Consider the following 18,394-nt stretch of genomic DNA (forward strand, 5'->3'; position numbering starts at 1 on the left):
GATAGAAAGGTCTCCTTATCTTTCTAAATCTAGGGTCTGACTAGGGTAGTTCCTGAGACCCTTGAGAGCTGAAGCTCTCTGGTTTGGTTTGTGCTGAGCAGGTAGATCACAGGGAGGCTGGGAACACAGGTAGAGCCAAGCCCTGCTGCCCTAGTCCACTTCAGGGCGCTGGGAGGTAGAAAAGCTTCAGAGAACAGGAAGAACTGATCCAGAGATCCCAGGAGGGCTAGGAAGACTTCGCAGGCCCATCTGAGGAGAAAGGCAAGAGTGGGACCTTAAGTCCTATGGGGAGGACCCCCAAGAGAACCCCTGTGGGCCACTCTCTGGAATGAGCCTCCCTTGGTCCATTCTAAAAAGGCCCCTTAAAAGTCAGGAAAGCCTGGAGGAGGCTAAGAGGTAGGGAAGGCCATAGTCTGGTCAGGTTTCTTCCTACTGGACTGAGAAGGAGGGCAGTATAGGCTCCCTGTGAGGGCCCCACATGGCAGGTGAAGTGCTATTGGGTGAGAAGATGTCTTATTACCAAAAGAAGAGGGGGACCAAGGGCAAAGCCGTCTGATTCCCACTGGAGGAGGGGCGAGCTCTGTACCTCTAAGGCTAAACTCTAGGGGGGAGCAGAACTGTTAAACCCCACTTAACCAGCTGATAACTGTGATAAATGTCCACTGGGGCTTTCCCCAATAAATTCCCCAAATGTAACTTCCAGCCCCCTGCACCAGTGGGGCCTAAACATGCTGATAATCAGATGTGATAAATCCATGACAGGACAAAAGTTAAAGGGACTATAACAGACATCGCTAAAACCTGCAGCCCCCAGCCACACTGGGCTGCTCTCTCCAGCGGGGTGAACTTTAACCCTTTGAGGCATTCCTGGTGGTGGGGAGGGGCAGGAGCCACAGAGAACAGGTTTACTCAAGTTCTGTGGCTTCCTCTCCACTATCCACCATGCTTTCCAAGAATCAGAGAGGCCTAGGGAGCAACCTGGGCTGAGGCTGGGACAACTTGTGACCCCAAGTATAGGGAGAAGTGGACAGGCCTTGTTAGGGGAGGGTGTGGACCTTGGAGCAAGCAAAAGTGTCTGCTCTTTTCTGTTTACTGTTCTGGAATTGCTAGATCAAGCTTCCCAAGGAAGGAAAGGTGTGGCCTTGGCCTAATATGTCTCCTGTGTGAGCCTAGCTGTCTTCTCAATAGATGAGGATGGCTGTCCTCACTCAGCCCACCTCACAGACACTGTGATAATGAGAGATATGAGGAATGGGAAAGGATTCAAGTTTTTGGAGGGATATCTTACTGTCAGTATCTGGCGCCTGGTAGGTGCTCAGCAGTTATGGAATGAATCCATTTTTCAGTTCCAAAACATGCTCTGTGACATAGTTCTGTGAGATCCTTCACAGTGAAGAGATCTGTGGTAAAATGAGTTTGGGAAGTGCTGAGTCCTGTTTCTTCCCTTGGAGATGCGCAGGAAGGCCTTAGTTTCATAAAGGCTCTGACAAATCCTGCAAGAAAGGAACCTGTTTAATCGTGATTGGCTTGCCTTGCAAATTCATTTGACCATAGTCTCTCTGCTCTCCTTTGGGTTCTCATAATTTTCATGCCCAGAAATAAACTTGGACGCAGTGAGTCTCAGGGGGCTCTCTGGGCCTGGTATCTCAGGGCCTCACCTGAGAGCTGCCACCACCTGTAGTGTCTCCTCCATGAGCTCTGGCTCCCCCATTTATGAGGGAGCCATGCTGTCCCTGGGCTGTTCTTGGGCAGGTGGGCAGTGGGAAGGTGCCACAGGAAGGAAGCCTGATCAGAGGCCTGAGGGGACTACCAGAAGCCCAGGCAGATGGCTGGGGGTTCCTGAGGCTTGGGTGTCTCAGAGAGCCCTTGTTTCCAAAGAGGGTGTGGGTTTCCCAAGTTGAACTGTCCTCAGCCCAGGTGTGGGGGGCAGGGCTCGTAGTATCTAACTCTAAACCAGATCTTTAACGAGGCACTAACCAGAGGCTAACAAGGGCTAAGCCAGGTCTTAAACTCCCAGCACCAGCGGCTGAAGTTCCAGGGGAGAAGGGGGCAACGTTCTACTTTGTCTGCCCAACCCCTCCCCACCAAAAACTAAGCAACACCAAAATCAAAGTTAAATCTAAACTTAAACATAATAAATATCTTTTCTAAAAACCAAACCAAAACAACAAACTCAGAGGGTTAAACCGACCCCCAGATCCACTAAAACCAAAGTGAACAGCCAAACCCCACGCAGGTGGGAATTCTGAGGTGTAATACTGCCTAGTGTGGAGTGAGACTGGAGCTGGAGTGGGTTTCTTTTTGGCTGTCAGTGAGCGAAGCAAGGTCCCTTTAACGTTTTCCATTTCTGTGCTTGCACATCCAGGTGGGGAGGAAGGGCTCTGTTAGCCAGGGGCCTGGTCCTGGCAGTGGCTGGGCCTTGGTAGGGGAGAAGGATCCTGGGATTTGGGCTGGAAATCAGGGGCTGCCTATGGGCAGGGCAGCCTGGGGCAGTGGGCAGGGGCTGCGCTATGCCCTCCTTCATCCTGCCTCCCCTGCTCACCTGTGCTGACCATCGTGGCCTGGCAGTGCACCTTCTGCCTCTGCCTCTTTGTCTCTGCTGTCTGCTGCCTCTGAGGGCCCCATGGCTTTGGACTCACAATGGGTGGGACGTTTGGGGAAGCAGAGGGAAAAGATGAATATTGAGCTGAGGGAAGAGGAAGGAGAGGGGAGATGGATGGCCCTGGAGTGGGAGCAGTGTGGGACAGGAGAAGGTGGAGAAGGCATGCGCATGGTGGGGAGAGGGGGTGACCGGGCTCCCTTTCCCAGCCCATGTTATCCTGGGACCTTCCCCTGCTGGGGTCCCACCTGGCTGGGCTAGGGGTTCTGGTTGACAAGGACTTTCCCTTTGGTTGTCTGCCCCTTCTTCATTTCTCCTCTACCCACCTGCTGGCTTCCTCCTCCATTCCTTTCTCTTTCCCTTGGCTCCTCTTCATTCTCTCCCTCTCTTCCTGGTCTCCTCCCACTGTCTGCTCCTCCTCTGCCCCCTTTCCACACCCCTCATCATCCTCCCCCCAGGACGCCAGCTGACCATCTTCAACAGCCAAGCTGCCATCAAGATCGGGGGCCGGGATCAGGGCCGCCCTTTCCAAGGCCAGGTGTCGGGCCTGTACTACAATGGGCTCAAGGTGCTGGCGCTGGCCGCCGAGAGCGACCCCAATGTACGGACCGAGGGCCACCTGCGCCTGGTGGGGGAGGGGCCGTCCGTGCTGCTCAGTGCAGAGACCACGGCCACCACCCTGCTGGCTGACATGGCCACCACCATCATGGAGACCACCACCACCATGGCCACTACCACCACGCGCCGGGGCCGCTCCCCCACACTGAGGGACAGCACCACTCAGGTGAGACCCCTTTTAGCTTTGTGCAAAGGTTCAAGGGGTCTGGTGGGATCCTGAGGGCTGTAGTCCTTGACTACCTTCTTAGGTGATAGGTGGTGGAGGCAAGGTCACTTTCCAGGAAGTGGCCTTCACTCTGGAAACCAGGTATTGTGTAGATGTAGAGGTGGCTATTATTTCAAGAGGGTCTGTTCCCACAGATGGGGGGAGTTGACTAGGGAAAGACGTCCACCCCACTTAAGAGAGGTCTAGACTAGGGCTGAGTGTGGAATAATTTCTTCTGATCCCCCTGAAGGCCATGGTCAGTGCCAAGTGGGCGGCATGTGGGGGTGCATGGGTGTGTTTGGATGGCAGCGTCTTGGGCAGAAGTGACAGACTGCAAGGGCTAGACATAGTCATCTGGCGGTGGACAGCCTTTCTCCAGGGCTAGTGAAGAAGGCTGGGAGCAGCCTCTCGGTGCTTGCTAGGGTCCCTGTCATGGGAAGGGCCCTGCTGGCAGGTTTCTTGCTCTCATACATCCTCTCCATGTGATCCAAAGTATTCTCCATACTTAGTGGGCCTGTGTCCTGTGCGTCTCTGGTTCTGAGGTGTCGGTGCAGATAGTTACACTGGATTTTCTCTCTGAGGTACTCTCCCCTCTTGCTCAGGTGCCACCTGGAGCATCAGGTCCAAGTCATCCAGGAGAGCCAGAGGAGGCTGTACTAGGGGAACAAGGCTCCAAGGGACAGGGCGGAGGCCTGGCTTTCCTGGTGGCCCAAGCCTATGGATCATGTGGGATTGTGAAGGGCCTGAATTTTCATTGTCAGAGACGTCACCCTGGACATGTTGACCTTGCTTAGCCAGCCTGCCCCCATCAATCCATCTTGTCCTAGCTGTTTGGCCTCTAGGCCTGGAGGGACCTCTGTCCTCTAGGGCATGGGAGAGATCTGGGGGTGGTCACAAAGACCTGTCTTTACCTCCACCACCTGTCCATCTTTAGCTTCTCACTTTATTTGAAGAGTGGGCTCCTGTATCCCAAGTCCCCTCTTCGCTACCTGTCTGTGCTACAGATAGGGATGGGGCTAGCTAGATAAGTCAATTGGGAGAGACAAGCCTGTGTCCTTTCCTCTGCCTTCACTGTCCAGAAATCTGCAGAGACCTGAGTGCCCAGGGACCAGGGAGCCAAGGGTAAAAGCCTGAGCTCTTCCCAGGGATGGCCACTGCCATGCCTAGTGTCCTCTGGTCTTAGTGGGAGGGGTGGGCAGATTTCCCAGATGGAAGAGAGGGATGGGGGCCTGAGGGTGAGGCTGATGTGGGTGGTATCAGAAGATAGGCCTGGGCAGGAGGGAGGGTGTGGCCCTTGCACCCCTCCCACCCTGTGCCTGTGCCCAGCCTTCTTCACCTGGCCTTCTCCTCTCACCAGTGTCTTGGGACCCCTTCCTGCTTGGACTTTGGGTCTCTCTCCTTGGGTTTCTACCCTGACCCCTTTGAGCACCCTCTTCCCCTCATGCTCACTCATTCCAGGATTCTCTTTCTTTGCAATCAGGAAGAGAGAAAATGCTGACAAAGTCGACTCTTGTTTCCATGGCAACCACAGCCCTAATTATTGTGTGCAGCCCGATTCTCTCCTAGAAGGGGGCTGGGAGAGGATGAGGGGTGATGAGGTGGTGAAGCTGGAAGCCCCTCCAGCTCCCGTTCCTTCTGCCCATGCAGGCCTCCAAAGAAACCCCTGTGGCTTGCCTCCTTGACTCACCTAACCGCTGCCCAAGGCACCTGGCTTTTATTTCTCACCCTGGAGCCCCAGGTCTAACCTCCTCCCTCTTTACTTTCTAGAAATAAAAAGCACAACATGTTATCTGATCCTTAGGAGCTGGTGTTGTTTAGTTTCATTTTGCTGGGACAAGATGGAGGCCCAGGGTCACCCAGAAGTGATAAGAGATGGCTCCAGACTGCCCTCTGCATCATCCTACACATACACATCCAGAGGTGATGTGGGGTCTGCTCACCCTCTTGGAACCCTCTCTTTTCCTACCCCTCCTTTCTTCCCCAGAACACAGATGACCTCCTGGTGGCCTCGGCTGAGTGTCCGAGTGATGACGAGGACCTGGAGGAGTGTGAGCCCAGTACTGGTGAGTGCCTTTCCCCCCTCCCCTGCCCCGGGGCCCCTATGACGCTGCTGGGAGGGGGGCGACTGTCTCTGCCACCTGGCCCTAGCCCAGGGTCTGCTGCAGGCCATAGCTCTCTGATAGTCTCCTTCTTCTCCTAGTAGCCCCACAAGCCCCTCAAATGCCCTCTAGCAAGGTACCTTTTGGGGCCTCATCCCTCAGATGTAGTGAGGTCCATAGTGTGGGGCTCCTTAGCTTGGGGTGGAGAGCCAAGGGTTTCTGGGAGTTAAAGAGGGTGGTATTTCCATAGGAAGATAAGTAACTGCAGCTCTCTTGAGTCCTAGGATGGGGGAAACTACAACTCCCATGAGCCCTCAGCCCAGAACTGCAACTCCCATTTGTACCAGGCCTGGTTCTCTCTTTGGGATTCTGATCCCTCCTCATGCTGATGCTCAGGAATGTGTCTGGTGCTTGGATCTGAAGAGTCTCCAGGTGGAGACTCTACCAGGACAGCAGGTCAAGATAGGCAGTTCTGTGCTTGGCAGTATGCTGGGTAGGAGGTATCTCTTAGGCCACATGTAGGGTCCTCAGGGAGATCCCAGTGGGGAAGTTGCTATAGGAGAACAGGGCTGGAAGGGAGGGCTTCTGGAATCTCCTGGCCTTTGCTTGATGTTGCCCGCTGAGGTCGAGGGTGCAGCTGCAGAGAGAGCAGCCAGGCAAGTCAGGGGTGGGTCTTGCCAGCACTCTGAGAGGACACGAGTAGGGTGGCATAGTGGGTATTTGGGCTGCTCATCTAAGTAGATTGGCAGTAGCTTAGGGGAACTGGGAGAGATTGGCTGGGAGAATGGAGAGAGGACTGGATGGGGCCAGATTTCCCAGCGAGGGTGCACAGGCCATTGTGGCCCACATGAGCCTGCCCAGGGGTCACCTGCATTTCTTGCTTGGCTTCCTAGAGACTTCTCCCCATTACTGAACAGTGGTGGCACCTAGGCTGTGGGTACCAGTAGGCTGAAGGATGGGGCAGGTTGTGCAGGGTTTGTGCAGGGTTGGGAATGGGATGTGGCCAAGAGATGGGCGGTGTAGCATGATATGTCCTGTGAATCTGGTCTGGAGTGGGAAGATAGGGGTCTGCAGCACCAGAGAGATAGTCAAGCTGAGGAGGGACAGTCACCCTGGAAAGAAGATAAGCAGGACAAGAAGGAAGCAGGCCTGAGATGTGTATAGTGGGGAAAGGGTCAGGTTCAAAGATAACAGGTTCAGAGATAACAGGTCCATTACCCTCTGTGTACCCCTGAGGGCTGGAGATGAGAGGGGTTGTTCCTATGGTGCACTGTCACTTTGGGAAATGCCAGCTGCTGGACTGGGAGGGTCTCCCTATCTACATGCCCGGGGACAAATGCCCCTCACTGTGGGAGGCCCCTCTGCTGGGGGAAGCCCCTGTTCTCACTGGTTAATCTCAGCTCAGAGGTGCCTGCTTCAAGCCCACCAATGCTTTGGGCAACTCTGAGTATGTGGCAGTGTCAGTACCCGGGGTTTTCCCTCAGCTTTGTTTTGCCTTCATCAGTTTTAGACAGTTGCTGGGGGATCCTGTAGGCAGATGTAGTGACTCTGCCCACCCATATGCAAATGAATGTGTGCCCCAGCTCTTGTAGCTGTATGAATGACCCATGAGGGCCTTGGATGGGGGAGTGTGGGAACAAGGGACTTTGAGGGCCATGAGGAAAGGGTGCTGCTTGGCCCCACACTGGGTGGGAACTCTGGGTGACAGGAAGTGTCTGGATCCTGCAGAGGGAATCTGGGGCCTGGTGGTTCTCAGGCTGAGACAGGCAGCACATGCTGGACCACTTTGTGTTGGACAGGGCTCTAGCCCTCAACCTAGGGTACAGCCAGGGGCCTCCATGTGACCCCCCAATGTGTGAGCTAGTGGCTTGAGCTCTTTCAGGCTTTGTTAGGACAGAGGGTGAGAAAGAGCTGTAGGCTGGCCAGCTGCCTCCCAGCGAGGGCTCTAGGAGATCACTGACCACTGGAGTGCATTGGGAAAAGAACCTTGGCTGTGAGGGGAAGCTTGACGGTGGGGGAGGACTGAAAGGTGGGCATGGGAAGTGGCCATTGTAGCACCCAGCTTTAAAAGTAAGGCTGGGGTCCAGAAAGATAGCTCGGTGGCATAGGTGCCTGCCTGGCAAGCACAAGGTCCTGAGTTTGATCTCTGGTATTAAAAGAAAAGAAAAAGAAAAAGTAAGGCTGGGATGGGGAGAAGGCCGAGTACACACTGGAGCTCCCAGAGGAAGCGGTAGACATCCATAGGCTCTCCCCTAGAGGGGCTCACATGTTTACAGTTCACATAGCTCTCGAAATGCTGAAAGTCAGTCTTCCTCGTCCTGCTAGGAGCCCAGGCAAGGACTGAGATGACTCCAAGGTCCCCCAGTCTGGGGTAGACCACATCCCCTCCCCAATATCTCCAGCAAGAGTCTCTCCAAGGAGAAAGGAGGCCAGACCCTCACCTCCAAGGTCAGTGCTGGAGGTGAAGGCAACCTTGCTGGAGACTATGACTGCACAGGGTCTGTGCCCCTCCCACCTTCCAGATCCTCATCCCTGAGTGCAGGTGTGGGTCCCTGGCTTAGTCCTGCTCCATTTCCTTGAACCTGGCCCCTCCACAGACCCAGGCCCCTGTACCTCCTCCCTTGCTTGGTTGGATCCCCACCTGACACATTATCTTACCTGACATTGGCATCCCAGACAAAGAAGTCTTTGAATGGGAGTGCCTTTAGAAGAGCGTGCGCTACAGTTGGCAGTATGAACCCCAGCTCTTGTTTCAGCTACCCTGGCTTCCACATTGTGTTTGGGATCTATAAGAACCTGACTTTGCACCCCCTGGGACACACAGGATGAGTGCACACAGACCAAGCCCTGTAAGGGCACACAGACTGCCACACACATTTGCAGACCCACCAGCAAGCTCACATATTCCCTTTTCTGAACACACATATATGTTCCAACCTTGAAGAGCATATGCCTTCTATGCCCAGAGCAACAGAGCCGTATGCATGCTTAGATTGATAGAGACATACGTATGCCCAGACCCTGAAGCCCATGCACATAGAGACTTGCCCAGTGAGACCACACACACACACACACACACACACACACACACACACACATCCATTCACATGAACACAGACTTGTGAAGCCTATCTGTATACTCAGCCACTGAGTGCTATATATATATATACATGTGATAGAGCAGCCCAAATACCCAGAGGTGATCAGATTTTCAAGCTCACCTGCTCAGACCCAAAGGGTCACATTTATAGTGTGCTCAGCTGCACAAAGATGCACACACATGCAGACACTGTGTGTGTGAAATCCAGCAAGGTCCTTACATATGATCAGGGCATGGAGGCAACTGAGACACACTTATGTCTACTGATGTACATGCCAGATATTCAGAACCATGGACACATGCTCAGCGGTAGAAGCACTCACGTTTCAGACATGTGAGACACATGTACTTTTGGATCTTAGTATAGATGCTCCCATGGTCATTCCTTGAGACAAGTCCTTGGCTTCCCAGAATTAGACAATCTCGCTCCACTTACAGTGGCACACACATGGGTGAACAGGTTCACCTGTGTAACATGCACACATGAGGTGTGATAAAAGTGTGGTGTGTGTTTAGATAAAAAATTATTACAGTAAAATATAAATTGCCAAAAAAAGATATTGCCATGAATCCCCTTCAAAATACTCCCCCTTTGCTACAAACACACTAATCCTGTGGTTCTTGCCATTTTCAGAAGCAGTTCCTGAAGTCCTCTTTTCACTGTCATGATTTAAATTAATGTCCAGACTCAATTCAAAACATTTACCTTTCATGGTAATTTTGACTTTGGAGAAGATCCAGTCATTGCATGGGGCCAGATCTGGTAAAGACGGTGGATGAGGATGCACTGTAATGTTTTTAGGGCCTGCCTTTTTGTTGGGTGGCATCTGGCAGCAGCGTTCACGATCTTTTTATTGCATCTTGTGAAGACATGAAAGAGAACTTCCAGAACGGCTTCAGAAAGTGGCAAGAACAATGGGATAAGTGTGTTCAAAGTAAGGGGAAGTAAGGACCAGCCAGATAGCTCAGCAGAAAACACGCCTGCTTAGGCAGAGCGCAGTGGCTGGGGTTTGATCCATGGTGTGTCATGCTGGCCATGCCCCTGGGGTGTGCGGAGAGGGCGATTGAGATGGCGTGGTGGTGTGTGCCTGTAATCCCAGTGCTTGGGAGGTTGAACACAGGAGAATCACTACAAATCCAATCTACGTAATGAGACCCTGTAGATCCAGTACTAAATACATTTAAAAAAAAAGAAAAAAGAAAACAAAAAACAAAGTAAGGGGAAAGTAATCTGAGAGGAATTAATGACAAAGTTATAAAAAATTAAGCATTAAGCCTATTTTTCGCTCACTCTTTGTCTATGTGCAGACCATATGATCTTACACATGTCCAGTTTACAGCTGCTCAGAACCACATGTAGGTATATGCATGTTCAGACCAGGCATATACACAATGTTCTCAGGTCACTGAAGCACATGTATACACTTGTAAACAGATGTACACATCCTTGGTGTGCAGAGATACATGTGTGTTACAGCCCTGGGTAAGTGTACTGCTTGTAAGGTACACGTGTGTACCAGGTGCACATGTACACCTGCAGAGGGATGAGCTCATGTACTAACTTGTGTGTTCATCCTTGTCCACATGTACCCACCTGTACACAAAGGTGCACACATATTGATACCCGTAAGGACACACACTTGTACTTTCTCAGAGGCAGCCATGTGTGCTCAGCCCCAGGGCATGCATGCACATACACACGCACATGCACACACACACACAGACACATTTGTTCAGTCTTGCAGAACTGTATTCCCCAGGCTCCCAAGGGAGACATCCTCAGTAGCCTTCCCTAGCTCATACCTACAGAAACTGCTACTGATGTGTGCATGCACAGGTTCCACATGCTTAGACCCTTTGAGACCTGTATGTGTGTACTCAGTCCCATGTTAGTGTACATATACACACATAGTCACCCGCAGAAACATACTTGCTGGTTATACGCACAGAACTCTGCACACACATGCTCAGACCCATAGAGGTACAGGTAAATTTGTGCCTCAGACAGACAGACAGACAGACAGACACACACACACTCACACTCAGGTTTGCTTTGACATGCATAGGTACAGTGATGGGTGTACTTATGTGCCTGGTGGTACTTGCACATGAGCACATTAGAGGGCATATACATGTTCACACCCACTACATTGCACGCCTGTGTGTTCACCCACAGGTGAGCACTCACAGTCATTTAGACCTACAAGGACACACATGTTCAGATCCATTGAGGTTCACGTACACATGTGCACACACATGCTTAGGGCCATGTGCCCAGATGCATGTTGGTGCAGACTCTCCAGTTCAGTCAGGGCTACATGTGCTCACATGCACAGAGCAGCCTTTTTCACAAGCCACGTGATCCCCTTCAGGAGTGTCCCTGCAGACACAGTGGAGACTCAGTGGCAAGGCAGGCTTCATTCCCAACACACACATTTGTTTAAAGCCACAGAAGCATGAAAATGCTCTTAGTCACTAGCTGCTTAACAGATAAATTCTAAAACCTCTGTGGTTTAACACCTGGAAATGCATGTCTCTTTCACTTAGTTTATAAACAAGTGCTCCTGACTGGCAACCAGGACTTTTTCAAGAGATGACTCAGGGCCAGGTTTCCTTCCCTCTTTGACAGATGACTCCTAAGGAGTGGGCAAGAGGTGGGCCCTGAATCCTGAGGGGCAGGGTCTCACAGGCTCATCCTGGGGGAGTTATAGTCCTGCCTGCATTTTCCTGTGGGGTGCTCAGCCACAGGTCGAAGCCTTACCTTCAGCAAGTCTGGGAGGTTTAGCCTTGCTCTGCTCCCAGGAAGAAGCAAAGATTTGGGGACCCACTAGTGAATTATTGACCACCACCTGGCCTTCAGGGCCACCAAGGATCTGTTTCATTCTTCTTTCTATACCAGAACATTCTCACCTGTCCCTGAGACAGACAATCCAAAATTCTTCCTAATGAGGGCATTTATCTCAAAGTAGAGGCTGCCTGGGACCAGGGCGTGGACACTGGCCTGGAAACTCATGAACCAGGAGGCCCCACAGCCTCCCACACATGAAGAAGACAGTGCTGGGTCAGAGAAAGCCACCGCAGTAACACTTTTCAGTTAAAAAAGGGAAAGACGGGGCCGGGGAGATAGCTCAGTAGAATAAGCGCTTGCCTGGAAAGCTCAAGGGCCTGAGTTCAATCCCCAGTTAAAAAAAAAAAAAAAAGGAAAAAAAAAGGAGGGGCGGGGGGAAAACAGCTGCCTGAGTCGGTGCAACCTGGAAGTACAGGAGGCACAAGTGCTGTATAGCAAAGAGGAGGCCCAGCAGTGTAGGCGGTGGGCTGTGCCCTAAAGAGGGGGCATTTGCTGCTGCACCCTAGGAATCTTGTCTTGTCTAGGCCTGTGCCCTGCCAGCCAGGAGAGTCTTCCTGGCTTGGGAAGAAATGTCTTCCTGGGTTTGGGGAGAAATGACCTGCTTGGGCATGTGATAACACTGACAGCCCACTCCCCCTGCTGTGTCTTTGGGGACATGTGGGTGGCCCTAAGGCTCAACCGGGCACAACAATGACATGATTTCTTTCCTAGACATGGTTCTTAAGCTTCCCTTCTTCACAGAGCTGTGACTGTCTTGAGGACACTTGAAACAGTAGGGGCAGTGGAGGGCGAGGGAGGTCACACCTTAAATTGGACCCTTGAGGATTTGTGAGCCCCTTATTCAGATGAGAAGTGTTTCTGGGCCATTGTCCTCTAGCCCTCTTCAGTCTTCTTGCTTCCTGTTTGGGATTTGGACACTGTGGCTTCTCTGACTCTCACAGGACCCACATCTCCTTTCCTTCCTGCTTGAAGCCAACCAGTTCTTGCTCAAGTTTATCTCCTTGTAACAGTGGAATGTAAAAACGGGCACCATCCCTGGATGCCTTTCTCGTCCTTTCTCTCTATGACTTGGCCTCAAGTGCACAGTTACAGCTGTGTTCTGTACCAAAAAGTTTGCATTACACAGGTCTTTATCTTTCCAGCCTTCATGTCCCTTTTACTGGGCTGTCACTTAAGTATCACAGAGTGTTGTTTTCCAGACACCCATTTGGATGCCAGTGCCTGTAGTAATTAAGATAACATTTGTTTCTGTAACAGGTAAGCACCAAATCTCTGTGCTTTAACGCAAGAGGAGTTTGTCACTCAGGTACACCCTATCTGGGTGCTCCTTGTCAGCAGGTTGCTGTGCCCCAAGGGCATGTTGGGAATCCACATTCCACACGGCTTCCATCTGTGCCTCCTCCATTTCAACACATGGTTCTAAGGTCATGGCTATGGAAAGAAGCTGGGTCCTAGGACACCTGAGGATGTCAGTGTTCACACTGGCTTGGTCCACCACTGGGAGTGCGGCTGGCCTGATTGCAAGGGATGCTGGGAAATGTAGTCTAGTTGCCCAGGAGAAGGAGGAAATGAGATTGGTAAAGGATACAGTCACAAGGGTGCAGACACTGTCTACCTCACAGCAACCACGTGCATTCCTGTGTTCTCAGGGACATATTCACTTATGCACATGTGACAGGAAGCTCAAACCCAGGCTTCAGAGGCCAGCATTCACTTGTCAGGGCTAGAAGTCCACTCACAAGCAACCATATCTTCCAGCTCACTGACCTGTACACTCACGTATCAGATCCATCAAGGTTTGTGTACACACATTCAGGGCACAGAAGCACAGACCTCCCAGATGGTACACACTCTCTAGATGTAGCCCCCCCAGCCCCACTTCAAACCACTCTGGCCTCTGCTCTTGCTGTGCTGCTGGTTCAGGTTGAGGAAGGGCACTGTCCTTTGGGCCACTACTCACAGTGACATGGGTTGTCTTCTGCCTGAACAGGTAAGTAGGGGCTGAAATCTAGTCAGTGCTCTGTTTGCTCAGCCAGGTATCCTGGGTCCTGGATCAGGGTTGTATCTACTCAGAGAGGGTGGCTTTATCCAGTGTCATAGTGAGGTGCCACTTGCTAAGTCATTGCACCTGCAGGGCTGAATCTATATAGGGGAGCTGCTTTTTTTTTCCAGATCTACACAAAATGCCCTGTAGGTAAGTAGTCTCTTGCCCCTTGCCCCTTGGCAAGGGCCCTACATTGGTGGAGAAGACATCTTGCTAACTGATGTCTTTGTCTTTGACACACTTAATGTCAGTTGTCAACTCTCAAGGAAGTGGACACATCTTGCATGGGTGGGAAATGGGGTTTGTAGCTGTTTCTAATTAAGGGCCTCTGTGCTCTAAAGCAAGAAAGAACTTGGCTTGCTGGGACCCTGTCCCCCAGAGAGAGGAGAATTGAAGGGGAAAGGATTGTGTGGGAGTGACTGGTGGTATCCTCTGTCAGAATGGAATTTTCTAGCAGAATGGGTCTGACATGCATCAAAAGTCTGCTTTCTTCGGATGCAGGGGAGTGGAGGGTGGGTGGGTAGTATCTATAAGCATGCATTTGTGTTTTCCAAATGCTGCAGCCACTGTAAGTGCAGGAGGACTAGAGGCTGCCTGTGCCTCTTCCAAGGCTCTGATGGCTGCCCGGGCATACTTCTTGGGATTTGCCCTTGTTCTAGAGATGGAAAATGACCACCAGCATCCTGAGTCATCATCATAAGTGCACCTACCCATAAAAGCCCAGTGGGAGGAGTCTCTGCTGGGTTCTCCCCTCCAGACCCTGCTGGGTCGTCACCAGGGAAGAACGGGTTCCTTCATCCTTCTTGGATTGGTGCACTATCCCAGGAAGGCCCAGGAAAGCCTGACATGCACGTGACTCAACTGGGCTAGGCTGAGCAAGGGTGGGAGGAGAGTGGGGTGTAGGACACAGGAAAGAAGTGGTGTGGGAGGCACAGGTTGCCATGTACAGGGGTACCGAGGGAAAGGCACGGTGGTAGGGGTGGCAGGAGGCAGGCAGGATGTCCCTGATATGCCTCCAGAGCCTTGGGCAGAGTAGGGCCAGGGACACCCTGGAGGAGCTGGGATTTTAGGAAAGGGCTGAGCCTCAGATGTAGTGCCTGGTAGGCTCTGGGACCTGGAGGAGAGGGAGCTTGGAAGCATGTGTTTCCCAAGGACCAAAAGGTTGAGGCAAATGGTTTTAGAGGGTTCACGCTGGGCAGGACTTGTCTATTGTCCAAGGTCTGAAGCCTCCACCTTCTCTCACTTTGCTGGGCGGTACACACTGGTAGGGAGCCAAAGTCTATGGCATGATCAGCCTGATGATCTAAGGCCAAATGTGTCACCAGCAAGGACCTCTGGGTTTGATCCTGTGTCCCGGGCCTTACTCTTCAATGGTATCTCAGTGATGGCCAGCTGATTGAGGGTCATAAGGCAGCACAGGGCAAGCCCTGACCCTGGAGTTCCCAGGATCAGCTGGTGGCCCAGTCTAAGACAAGAAGTGTAGCTGGCAGGGGGTGGAGGTGCACTTGCCAAGCTGAGTTTTCAATAATCCCTGCTATCCAAGAGGGCAGAGGGAGTCAAATACAGAATTCAGGCTTTGGCCTATGAGAGGGGTTCCTATGCCTTCCTCAGACACCATGCTTGTCCAGGCTCACAAGAAATGCCTGAGGAATATCCTTTCCCTACCCATCGGAAATGACACCAATTTTGTACCAAAATTGGCGCTGGTGCTGAGGAAGTTGACAGCTAGGACTTGGACCTTTTGGTCCTAGGCAGTGATTCAGCCCAAGTCACTGGCTCTAAGACAACAGGGACAAGGTTCAGAGAAATCAGAGGCAGGAAGCATCCTCTGGGGTCTGCCTGAAAGAAGTGTTATTTGGCTGGACTCTGAGGAAAAGTGAAATGTCAGTGGGGAATGAGTTCTGATTGGATGAGAAAGGTCAGGCAGGTCTTGTGGGCCAGCAGAGAGGACTCCAGATGGCCTCAGGATCCATGCATGAATGAGAAGCCTGCCACAGCCACAGTGGGGCCCAGGAGGCTGCCTCTTGTGAGGTTGCCTGCTCTCCATTCATAAGTAAATGCTGAGCTTGCCCCTTACCCAGGGACCAGGGTGCTGGGATGTCTTTCTGGGGGCCTGGGCCAAGATAGGAACAGAAGAGCACATTGTGTTTATCTATAGGACAGAGGGGCTATAGAGCCAGGCCTTGGCTTCACCTGGGGCCTGGAGCCTAGTACCCTAGCTTTACAGCCCAGGGGAGGGAAATTTTGTCCACAATCACACAGGAATTCAGTGACAGAATGAGTGAGTAGCCTTTCAGGTCAGTGTCTAAGTTAGGAGATGAGCCTTACCAGCCTGCTGGTGGAGGCATGGGCACAATTTAGGGTTTCCTGGCTTCCTATGAGCCATGGCTTTTCCCTGGCTCCCAAGAACCACAGCAGAGACAGGACCATCAATTCCTTTCTGTATTTTTATTTTTATTTTTTTGGGGGGAAGGGTCTACCCTTATTGTTCAAGGTCTCACTATTAGATCAGACTCATAGTGATCTGCCTGTTTACAGCCTCCCAAGAGCTGGGATTATAGGCACATGCGCCACCATGTCCAGTCTCAATTGCCATCTCAGTGCGCCCCTGGGGCGGGGCTGGCACAGCAGGCCCCAGGATCGAACTCTCCGCCCCTGCACCTGCTTGCAGGTGCTTTAATCCATTGAGCTATTTGGCCAGCCCTCAAATCCTTTTTTTTTTTTAATTGTTTTTGCATTAAAAATTTTCTATTGGTACATTTTAGATATACATAATGATAACATTCACTATAAGGAATTAGTACTTGTACATCCTTCTTTGAAACCCTCTTCCACCCATATCTATAAAAGCTTTGTTTCAGGGCTGGGGAGATAGCTCAGTAGTATAAGCTCTTGCCTGGCAAGTGCAGGGTCCTGAGTTCAATCCCTGGTACCAAAAAAAAAAAAAAAAAAATCTTGCCTGGCAAGTGCAGGGTCCTGAGTTCAATCCCTGGTACCAAAAAAAAAAAAAAAAGCATAAAAGCTTTGTTTCCATTTTTCTTTTTTATTCTCTTTTTTCTCTTGTCTCCTCCTTTATTCCTTCTTCCTTTGTTCTCATTTGAACATTTTCTTCTGGTTTTAACTGTCCATTCTTTCACCTCTCCTGACACTGATAACCTATTGACTTTAGGGTGTCCTGCCTACCCTCAGCACCTGCATTCATGGAAGCTGGAATTGGATGCTCCCAGCTGCATAGAACATGCGTCTACTCTTGCCTCAGTTTTTCACTGTTTCTGACCCCACATCCTAGCAGAGTCCTGGTTTTCAACACTGGGGGCTCAGGTGGAGGCTGGAGCCTGATGGGAAGAACAGCAACCTGGGAGCTTGGCTAGGTTTACAATTTGATAGCAAGATCGTAACTGTGACTGACAGTGTGGCCAACGGGGCCTCTTCTGTGAGTTTGGTGAAGCTGGTGATGAGAAGGTTTGGCAGAGATGTGTGAACAGTGGAGCCCACTAGGGGTGGAGGAGAGAAGAGGTGCCAAGATGTGGAGATGGAACCAGCCTGACCTGGCTGCATGGATGCTAAAGAGGGTAGGACCTGGCAGTGAAGGCCCCTGTATGTTTACTCTGAAGAGGGTAGCAGGGCTTGTGGGCATATCCCAAAGGGAGAGGTTCTTAGGTGTGAGCAGGGTTTAGGCTATGCTGGAGGTACAGCCAGAGAGGAAACCTCTTGCCCCCACCAGGCCCAGAAGTGTCTCCTCCCAAGAAGAATGAACCCTCTCGCCAGCTTTGTTCCACTTGAGGCCAAGGGGTTGCAGCATTTTGGTTTGAGAGGAGGCCCAGGAGGCTGATGGGAGTTGTAGTTGATGATGAGGGCTGGTGGGAATTCTGGCCCACATCCTTCCCAGGACTAATGGGAGTTGTAGTTCTCACTTGGGGGGGGGTTGAGGGTAACTGCCATTTGGGCCTGGGGACTCCAGTTATCAGACCTAGAGGGCAGAAAACTTAATCCCCACCTCAAAACTCTACCCACTAGTTCCCATGGGCCCTGTTTTAGCAAGTATATCCCTCCCAGATGGCTGTGTATGTATTTTCTTTCCTTTTTTTGCTTTCTTCTTCTTTCTGTTGTTTTATTATTGTTTTAACAATAATAAGAGGGCCAGAGGCAGTCAAACTCTGGCCAGGTTTTGGCGGCCCATGGGGGTTCCGGGGAGGGGGAGGGGGGTAGTCAGTGGGGGTCAGAGGTGGAGGGTGAGGAAAGAGAAAGTCGGGGAGTTAGGCTTAGCTCAGGAAGCAGGTGGCGACACCCTCCCTCCCTGCCCTTCTCACCTCCCTCCTGGCCTGCCATCTCCAGGGCTTCAGAGTCCTGCAGGACAGGCCCTTGCTCCAGCTCACTCTTCATCTACCCTTCTTTTGGGCCCTCGCCTACCCTCTCCTGTGACCAACCTGCAACTGGCCTTTAAAGCCCCTTCCCCAGCCAGCCTCTCCCAAGGCCTCTCATCCACGCAGCCCTTCCTACCTGGTAGCCTGTCACTTTCCTGGTCTCCAAACCTTTCTTCCCAGATCCCACCTTCCCGTACATGCTGACGCCCGGTGGTGGTAACAGTTCCTCAACTGCAGCCTGCAGATTTCAGCTTTGGGGGAGAGGGCAAAAAAGTGAGGGAGGAGAGAGAGGATTCAGGAGAAAGATGTCCAGGGAGAGAAGAGTGAGGGAGGGAGTTACCAAACAGATAGAAAACGTTGTACGGAAAAGTTGTTTTTTCTTATTTTTTTTCCGGGAGAACCCGCTTACACAGCTCTGTTTGTAATTTTTTTCTTCATGCTAAAATCACACGGCCTATTTGTTGATGTAAGTTGCCTGAATTCCGTGGTATGCTATCTTCTTTTTTAAAAACAAAAG

General features: G+C 51.6%; 2 protein-coding genes across 16 annotated transcripts in view; one reads left to right on the plus strand and one right to left on the minus strand.

The window, feature by feature from the left end:
* Nrxn2 (neurexin 2) overlaps positions 1-18,394 on the plus strand; it is a 112,150-nt gene that overhangs the window by 91,844 nt on the left and 1,912 nt on the right. For all 13 annotated transcript variants that reach the window (XM_004643751.2, XM_004643749.3, XM_023703905.1 and 10 more), the window contains 2 exons: positions 3,058-3,383; positions 5,407-5,485. In XM_004643751.2, coding sequence (XP_004643808.1) covers positions 3,058-3,383; positions 5,407-5,485 — 405 coding nt within the window. The remainder of the gene's footprint in view (positions 1-3,057; positions 3,384-5,406; positions 5,486-18,394) is intronic.
* Positions 16,838-18,394, minus strand: part of Slc22a12 (solute carrier family 22 member 12) — a 13,631-nt gene continuing 12,074 nt past the window's right edge. For all 3 annotated transcript variants that reach the window (XR_002818627.1, XR_002818626.1, XR_002818628.1), the window contains one exon: positions 16,838-16,848. The gene's annotated coding sequence lies outside the window, so the exon portion shown is untranslated. The remainder of the gene's footprint in view (positions 16,849-18,394) is intronic.

This window comes from Octodon degus, unplaced genomic scaffold (genome assembly GCF_000260255.1).
Source record: "Octodon degus isolate 3935 unplaced genomic scaffold, OctDeg1.0 scaffold00184, whole genome shotgun sequence".
NCBI lineage: Eukaryota > Metazoa > Chordata > Mammalia > Rodentia > Octodontidae > Octodon > Octodon degus.